At 61.7% G+C, this 8894-nt stretch overlaps 1 protein-coding gene across 1 annotated transcript; it reads left to right on the forward strand.

Moving 5' to 3' along the window:
* Positions 1-3084: 3084 nt before the first annotated feature.
* SLC22A31 (solute carrier family 22 member 31) lies at positions 3085-8826 on the forward strand. The gene is made up of 9 exons (XM_003917320.5): positions 3085-3486; positions 4948-5051; positions 5197-5351; positions 5576-5744; positions 5955-6100; positions 6202-6310; positions 6417-6631; positions 7344-7455; positions 8281-8826. The coding sequence occupies exons 1-9, from the start codon at positions 3085-3087 to the stop codon at positions 8585-8587; spliced, it is 1719 nt and encodes a 572-aa protein (XP_003917369.2). The 3' UTR covers positions 8588-8826.
* The last annotated feature ends 68 nt before the right edge of the window (positions 8827-8894 follow it).

An 8894-nucleotide genomic window follows, 5' to 3' on the forward strand; every position in this document is an offset into this window, starting at 1 on the left:
AAAAAAAAAAAAAAGAAAAGGAAAAACAGATTGACGTTCATGAAAATGAAAACAAATTGTGCATCAAAAGACAATAGCAACACAGTAAAAGGGCTACTCACAGAATGGGAGAAAATGTTTGGAAATCATATATATAATAACGGATTAATATCTAGAACAAAGAGAGAACTGCTAATGCTCAATAATGACAACAACAAAAAGGAACAGCCCAATTCAAAAATGGGCAAAGGACTTGGACAGATATTTCTCCAAAAAAGATATGCAAATGACTGATAAGAACATGAAAAGATGTTCACCATCACTAATCATTAGGAAAAAAGCAAACGAAAACTACAATGAAATGCCATCCCACATCTATTATTGGGATGACTACTATCAAAAAACCAGAAAATAACAGTGTGGGTGAGGATGGGGAGAAATCGGTATCCTGCTGCTAGAAATGCACAATAGTGCAGCCACTGTAGAAGCAGTATGGTAGGCCGGGCGCGGTGGCTCAAGCCTGTAACCCCAGCACTTTGGGAGGCCGAGACGGGCGGATCACGAGGTCAGGAGATCGAGACCATCCTGGCTAACACGGTGAAACCCCGTCTCCACTAAAAAATACAAAAAACTAGCCGGGCGAGGTGGCGGGCGCCTGTAGTCCCAGCTGCTCAGGAGGCTGAGGCAGGAGAATGGTCTAAACCCGGAAGGCGGAGCTTGCAGTGAGCCGAGATCCGGCCACTGCACTCCAGCCTGGGCGACAGAGCGAGACTCCGTCTCAAAAAAAAAAAAAAAGAAAAAAAAAGAAAAAAAAAAGGCAGTATGGTGATTCCCGAAACAGTTAAAAACAGAACTACCCTATGATTCAGCAATTCCATTTCTAGGTATATACACTGAAAATAATTCAAAGCAGCGTCTCAAGGAGATATTTATATTTCATGTTCATAACAGCATTATTCACAACTGTCAAAGGTGGAAGTAACCTGGTTTACAGAAACGATGAATGGGTAAGCCGAATGTGACATACCCATACAATGGAGTATTATTCTGCCTTTAAAAGGAAGGAAATTCTGACATATGGAAGGGTATGAATGAATCTTGAGGACATTATGCCTAGTGAAATAAACCATTCACAAAAGAAAAATACCGGATTATAAGAGAGACTTAGCGTAGTCAAAATCCCAGACAGAACATAGAATGCTGGTTCCCCGGGGCCGGGGGGAGGAGCTATGGGGAGTTGTTATTTAAGGGGCATCGAGTTTCTGTTTTACAGGTGAACAGAGTTAAGGAGCTGGATGGGGGTGATGGCTGCAGCATACTGTGAATGTATTTGATACCACTGAACTGCACACTTAAAATGGTTAATATGATACGTTTTGTTGTGTGTTACCACAATAAAATAACTGCAACAAAAGGGAAGATGGTTATTGGCAAGGATGGCGGGGAACGGGGACCCGCCTGTATTGCTGGTGGTGAAATCGAACCACCCCTGCGGAAAACCGTTCTGCGGTTTCACCAACAGTTCACCGCCTATGGCCCGGCCATGCCACGCCTGGACATACACCAAAGATAAATGGAAACGGGCACCCAAATACTTGCACGGGCCGGGCGCGGTGGCTCAAGCCTGTAATCCCAGCACTTTGGGAGGCCGAGACGGGCGGATCACGAGGTCAGGAGATCGAGACCATCCTGGCTAACACGGTGAAACCCCGTCTCTACTAAAAAATACGAAAACTTAGCCGGGCGAGGTGGCGGGCGCCTGTAGTCCCAGCTACTCGGGAGGCTGAGGCAGGAGAATGGCGTGAACCCGGGAGGCGGAGCTTGCAGTGAGCTGAGATTCGGCCACTGCACTCCAGCCTGGGCGACAGAGCCAGACTCAGTCTCAAAAAAAAAAAGACTTTTGTGTCTACTTGCACGAAAATGTTCATCGTGTCACTGGACACAAAAGGCAAAAAGTAGACACAACCCACCGTCCATCAACAGACGAAGACAGAAACGTGCGGGCTCCGTGCACGGAATATTAGTCCCTCCTGAAAAGCACCGCGGGCCTGACCCCCGCTCCGCCGCGCACGGACCTTGAAGACGCGATTCTAAGCGAAAGACGCCGGAACACAACAGCCCCAGCACGCAGGGCTGCACCGAGCGGAGGTCAGCACGGGCGGGGCCGGGAGGGCGCGGAGAGGGGCAGAGGCCGTTCCGGAGCCCGGGAAGGTGCAGGGCCCGCAGCGCTGCGGGGGCGGCGCCGAGCTGAGCCCTGCGACGCGGTGGCTGTGGCGTGAGTTCCACCTGGATCCGAGTGTGAGGACGCGAACGGCGCCCTGAACCGCAGGAACGTGCCCGTTCGAACTGTTCGCGCGCGCGCAGAGCCCACTGACAGCAACACCGGGAGTCAGAAAGCTCAGGAGCGACCCACAGGATCCACCGTGGTGCTTCTCGCAAATTACCGCGAAAACCATCGGACTTGAAAACAAACGCGACCCACCTGGTTCTCGGAAGGGGCGAAGGATCCGGGCGAAAGGCGTCAGTTCTCCCTCGCTCGCCCCGTAGACGCCGCGCAGGCCCCGAGCTCCCGAGCGGCGGCTTCAGACCCCGCGGGTCACCTGGGAGCTCCTCCCGCAGAACCAGCCAAAAGCTCCCAGCGCCGAGGAGGGCGGGCGGCTTCCGTCCCCGACCTCGCCCCGCCCGCGCGGACGCCCCTGGCCCCACGCGGGGACCACCCCGGGACGCCCGCCGGACCCCGCGCGCCGGCGAGCAACCTGCGTGCACCTGCGCCCCGCGCGCACCTGAGCGCTCCCGGCCACGCCCCGGCCACGCCCCCCGGCTCCCACGTGCCTCCCTCACGGGGCCCCGCCCTCTCACTGGTCGGCCGCAAACCCCGCCCCCCAACCTCCCCGCCCCCCCAACCTCCCCGCCTACGCCCCAGATCGGGCCCCGCCCCTATCAGCCCCCGCCCATTCACGCCTTAGGCCCCGCCCTCACAGACCCCGCCCACACCCCGCCTCCGCAGGACTCGGGCCCCGCCCCTTAAGGCCTCGCCTCAAAGCCCCGCCCCAGCAGCCCGCCCGGGTCCAGGCCCCGTCCCGCCCCGAGCGCAGCCGGCGGCCGATGGAGCAGGAGGCGCGGGTGCTGAGAGCTGCGGGCGGCTTCGGCCGGGCCCGGCGCCTGCTGGCCGCCGCCTCGTGGGTACCCTGCATAGTGCTGGGGCTGGCGCTGAGCTCCGAGGCGCTGCTCACCGCTCAGCCCGGGCACCACTGCCGGCCGGACCCTGCGCTGTTGCCCCCCGCGCTGCGCGCCCTGCGCGGACCCGCGCTGCTGGACGCCGCCATCCCGCGCCTGGGGCCCACGCGCACCCCGAGCCCCTGCCTGCTCCTGCGCTACCCCGATCCCGCGCCCCGCACCTGCCCTGGCCCGCGCCCCGTGCCCGCGCCCAACGGCACCCGGCCCTGCACACGCGGCTGGCTCTACGCGCTGCCCGCCGCCGGCCTCCTACAAAGCCCGGTCACCCAGGTGCGCCCCCGTCCCTGCTGCCCCGCGGCCCTCCCAGCCCCCAGACCGCCGAGGCCCTGGGTGTCCTTTCTCCATCCTCCCTGGCGCCTCTGACCCCGGTCCCCCGGCCGTCCTCCTGGGCTCCCCGCTCCGGGGCGGCCCGACGGTGCCGCAGACGCGCGCGCACGGGCCAGGCCCGCGGAGAGGCTGCTCCCAGGGGCCGGGAGGGGGCTGAATCTGGGCCTGGGGGCTGCCAGGCGCGGGGCGGCCTGGGGCTCAGGAGGACTGGAGCTGACGGCGAGGGCGGCCCGCACCGGTGGGGGAGCAGGGCCTGGAATCTGCCTCACGACCACCAGCGTCTGGAGCAGACCGTGGCTTTGGGCTGGCTTGCCAAGGCAGAGTCTGCTCGGAGGGACTGAGGTGGTCAGCACAGACTAGGAATGGTGGGCTTCCCATCGGCGAGGAGCGCGGAGGCTGGGCTGGAGGCAGCATTGCCTGAAGGGAAACCTTGACGGTCTGCGTGAGAAGAGATGGGGAGGCGGGGGGCAGGGACCTCCAGGCCCCTTTCATCCCTTTCCACGCTGGGGCTGAGACCTGCCCACCGGTGCGGCAGCCTTTACCCCGCGGCCCCCACCCCCCACCTGGGAGGACCGGCCCCATTGTGGAAACTGGGACGGGGTTGCCACATCTCCGCAAGGGCTGCCTGGGGCCCTGGAACCCGCCGGGCTTCTCTCTCCACCCCGCTCGCTCCCACCTCCCACCTCCCTCCTGTTTGGCTCCTGGATCCAGGAATGCCCCATCAGCTTTCACAAAACGTCAGGTTTGAAAGTAAAATCTCGGGCATAGCACGGCCCCCAGCAGTAGATTAAGCTTGGCAAGAAGACCCAGGAACTGGAAGGGGTGGGGGGAGGCGCAGAGCTGAGGTCAAGGGTCAAGGGCCTCACCGGGAAATGCAGTGAGCACAGCTCTCCAGCGGCTGCCGGAGTCCCTCTTGAAATGGGCAGGGCAGGGAGGGCGTGGGCACCAGCGCAGGTGCTGGGGCTCATTTCTTAGGCCTGCGTCATGGCTATGACCCTTGGCCGGGTGGGATGGGGGCTGTGTCTATGACGCCACCGTGGCCGTCCCTTGGGTCCCTCGGAATAGGAGGTGGAAACAGGTCGGACAAGATTCGGCCCCACGTTGGGGGGAGAGCAATGGTGTGCAGAAGTGGGAGGCCCTATCTAGGGACAAGCAGAAAACAGGGTGGGCAGATGCCCCCCGAACCCTTTGCAGGGAGTGCCAGGGTCCAGAGAGGCTGCTGTGTGACTTGGACCAAGCCCCTTGTCCTCTCATGCCTCAGTTTCCCCTTCTCTCCACGGACGGATTGAGCAGGACATGGAGGGCCCCTTCCCGTAGCCATTCTGGGACTCCTTGCACCTGTTCCCGGCGAGGAGACAGGGGAGGGTCCTGAGCTGGCCTCCACGTGGCTGCTGTTCCCCACAGTGGAACCTCGTGTGTGGAGACGGCTGGAAGGTTCCGCTGGAGCAGGTGAGCCACCTCCTGGGCTGGCTGCTGGGCTGTGTCGTCCTGGGAGCAGGCTGTGACCGGTGAGGCCCCTTCTCTTTTCCTGCTGCCCAGTAGCCCTCCCCTCCGCCTGCTCTCAGGGTTCAGCTAGACCTGGTACTGCCAGGATGAAGGTTGGACCCTGGATTATCCTGACACTGTCCAAGCATGTCCCCCACTGCCCACCAGGTTTGGCCGCCGGACAGTTTTTGTGGCCTCCCTGATGCTGGCCACAGGCCTGGGGGCCAGTGAGGCCCTGGCTGCCAGCTTCCCTACCCTGCTGGTCCTGCGCCTACTCCACGGGGGGACATTGGCAGGGGCCCTCCTCGCCCTGTACCTGGCTCGTGAGTACCATGGGGGCTGCTGATACTGGGGGAGGGGCAGTGGGTGGCCGGAAGGCCTCTGAGGCTCCCTTGCCGAGCGCCCTGAGCTGCAGGGACAGTGAGCAGTGAGTCCCCCTTGGGCACCCCACTCCTGGGCAGGTCACCGATAGGGTAACCGCAGTTCCCCATGGAACTGTTCCATTCCTCCCCGAGGCCTCCACCTCGGCCTGTCTGTGTCTGCCCAGGCCTGGAGTTGTGTGACCCTCCGCACCGCCTGGCCTTCTCCGTGGGGGCTGGCCTTTTCTCGGTGGCAGGCACCCTGCTGCTGCCCGGCCTGGCTGCGCTTGTGCAGGACTGGCATCTTCTGCAGGGGCTGGGTGCCCTGATGAGTGGACTCTTGCTGCTCTTTTGGGGGTAAGTGTGGTGGGAGCTGGGACAGCAGCCCCCATGGGGGCTGAGTGTGTAATTTCCCTCCCACACCAGGTAAGTGGCTGGGTCACAGGGTCACAGAGAACCACAGTGATGTCCTGCCCCAAGCCTAGGGGTAGGGTGGGGGCCCTGGCCTCTGCCTCTCCTTCCAGGAGGAGGTGGAGGGAGCCGTGGGCATCCTCACCAACCCTGCAGGTTCCCGGCCCTGTTCCCTGAGTCTCCCTGCTGGCTGCTGGCCACAGGTCAGGTAGCTCGAGCCAGAAAGATCCTATGGCACTTTGCAGAAGCCAGCGGCGTGGACCCCGAGGACAGTTCCTTGGAGGAGAGCTCCCTGGTTACAGGTCAGGCGCCTACCAGGGAGGAGGGAGATTCTGGTACTGGAGGAGGGCTTTGGAGACGCACTGCTCCTCACCCCCCTCCCCTCACGTCTCTGTGACTACAGAGCTGGCCATGCTGTCTGCGGGGAGCCCCCAGCCCCAGTACCAGTCCCCGCTGGGGCTCCTGCGCACCCAAGTCACCTGGAGAAATGGACTTATCTTGGGCTTCAGCTCGTGAGTTGAGGAAGGGCTGGGGTCCTGCACATTCCCCTGGGGGTGGGTGTGTGGTCCCCAGAGTCCCCAGCTCTGGCTGGGCCCATAGCTTTGCCCTCTCTCCCAGGCTGGTTGGTGAAGGCATCAGAGCCAGCTTCCGCCGCAGCCTGGCACCTCAGGTGCCAACTTTCTACCTGCCCTACTTCCTGGAGGCCGGCCTGGAGGCGGCAGCCTTGGTCTTCCTGCTCCTGACCGCAGATCGCTGTGGACGCCGCCCCGTCCTGCTGCTGGGCACCATGGCCACAGGCCTGGCATCCCTGCTGCTCCTCGCCGGGGCCCAGTGTGAGCTTGGGGCCCCGCAGGCCATACAGGGGCCATTGTGTTTGGGCTGAGGGTCTGCCCCACCAGGGGGCCATAGTGCTGACGGGGGAGCAGCCTGGGGCGGCGGCCCAAGGCCAGCTGCTGTTTGTTTTCCTCTGATCCTTTTGGAAGGTCCCAAAGGACCTTTTGTGACTGGCCTAAAGTAAGGAGCCTGTCTGAGCCTAAAACACCTGCCCCAGCCACAGAATGCAGCACAGGCATGAGAGGTCGGGAGACCAGGCTGGGTAAAGCTCTTCCCAGAGTTCCAGGTGGCCGAGGCCGGCCATGGGCTGGTGTGGGAGGGCCCATATACTCAGGGCCGGCCACATGGTGTGTGGAGCTGGGTGCAAAATGAAATGCAGGCCTTGCTTCCAAAGTATTCAAGATTTTAGGATGGTTCTCGAAATTGCGAAGACAGTGGACAGCACAGCAGTAGCTGAGCGCAGGCTTGGGTGGAGGTGGTCGGTGTGGCTGTGACTTGGGGTCAGGATTCTAATATCCTTAGAATCCAAGCCAGGCTGGGATCAGGCTGCAGAGGACAGGTTCCCCTGCCAGGTTTCTCAGAGGGGCTGGAGAAGGAGGCCTGGGAAGTGGGTCGCCAGACAAGCAGTGTGGTTTTCTGGGGAGAGGCCTTGAGTGGCCAGGGTGGAAGGCCTTGGGGGAAAGGCTGGGAACCCCTATCCTTTGTCCTCAGATCTGCCAGGCTGGACCATGCTGTCCCTCTCTGTCCTGGGGCTCCTGGCTTCCAGGGCTGTGTCTGCACTCAGCAGCCTCTTTGCAGCTGAGGTCTTCCCCACGGTGATCAGGTGAGCTTCAGGGCTGCCCGGCCACACAGCAGGGTCCAGGGCTCCCCCTGGGGAGGAGGGCCCAGGTGGACAGGAGGCCCTGTCCCCACACCCCACTCAGGTTCCTGCCTGTGATTCCTCCATCCAGTAAGGACTCGAGGTGAAGCACTGGAGCCCCCTGCTCCTGGATGGCGGGGGCCACTGCCCGCAGAAGGCTCTGGGCAGATGACTCAGGAACTGGGAAGGGGAGGGAAGGCCATGCAGGCCTGAAGCGAGGTGTGCAGCCTGGGCGTGAGATGAGGAAGCCTCCAGCAATGGCAGAATTCCAGGGGAAACCATCACTTTCCAATCTTTTTTTTTTTTTTTGAGATGGAGTCTCGCTCTGTCGCCAGGCTGGAGTGCAGTTGTACGATCTCAGCTCACTGCAACCTCCAACTCTGGTCCAAGCGATTCTCCTGCCTCAGCCTCCGGAGTAGCTGGGATTACAGGCACGCGCCACCATGCGCAGCTAATTTTTGTATTTTTAGTAGAGACAGGGTTTCACCATGATAGCCAGGATGGTCTCGATCTCCTGATCTCGTGATCCTCCCACCTCAGCCTCCCAAAGTGCTGGGATTACAGGCGTGAGCCACCGCGCCCGGTCACTTTCTAGTCTTATGATGAACAGAGGAAAAAGTGCTCCAGGACGGGAAAGAGGTTTTCCCAAAACAATTTTTCAAATTATCCTCAGCCCGCAAACCTTAGGCTCTGCGGAGGCCGGGCCTTCCTGCCGCTCACTCTGGAGTCACGTGCATGTCCCCAGATCTGTTGCCCCACCAGCTGCCCCCAACGCACTCTCTCCCACAGGGGGGCCGGGCTGGGCCTGGTGCTGGGGGCCGGGTTCCTGGGCCAGGCAGCTGACCCCCTGGATGCCCTGCACGGCCGACGCGGCTTCTTTCTGCAACACGTCGTCTTTGCCTCCCTTGCTGTCCTTGCCCTGCTGTGTGTCCTGCTGCTGCCTGAGAGCCGAGGCCGAGGGCTGCCGCAGTCCCTGCAGGACGCCGACCGCCTGCGTCGCTCCCCACTCCTGCGGGGCTGCCCCCGCCAGGACCACCTGCCCCTGCTGTCGCCCTCCGACTCCTGCTGGGTCGGCCACACCCCCGAGCAGCGCTAGTCCTGCCTGGTGGCCCTGGGAGCCAGAATGGGACCGAGGTCAAGGCCTGGAGCATGACTGAGTACCCCAGACATCTGGTCCAGGGGAGACACATTCGCCTCAGAAGCCCGTGTCTCAGTGCAGGTGGAGCCATGGGGACAGCATGAAGGTGTCCTCAGCCAGGCCCCAGGCACTGGGAGGCCCTGGGTCTCCTCCCTGGCCACACCCAGCAGGTGTGGAGGATAAAGGCTTCCATGGAACTGGTTCCCTGGTTTTTCCCTCAGGCCACACCTGGGGCCTGGAGGGGCCTCACCTGTGCCTGCTCCCC

The sequence above is a fragment of the Papio anubis genome, chromosome 18 (assembly GCF_008728515.1).
Source record: "Papio anubis isolate 15944 chromosome 18, Panubis1.0, whole genome shotgun sequence".
Classification (NCBI taxonomy): domain Eukaryota; kingdom Metazoa; phylum Chordata; class Mammalia; order Primates; family Cercopithecidae; genus Papio; species Papio anubis.

Bases quoted from the DNA above. Each gene is read 5' to 3' on its own strand.
- SLC22A31 (XM_003917320.5), top strand. From the start codon at position 3,085: ATGGAGCAGGAGGCGCGGGTGCTGAGAGCTGCGGGCGGCTTCGGCCGG. The intron at 3,487-4,947 runs GTGCGCCCCCGT...TGTTCCCCACAG, and splicing joins TACAAAGCCCGGTCACCCAG to TGGAACCTCGTGTGTGGAGA. The intron at 6,101-6,201 runs GTCAGGCGCCTA...CTGTGACTACAG, and splicing joins GGAGAGCTCCCTGGTTACAG to AGCTGGCCATGCTGTCTGCG.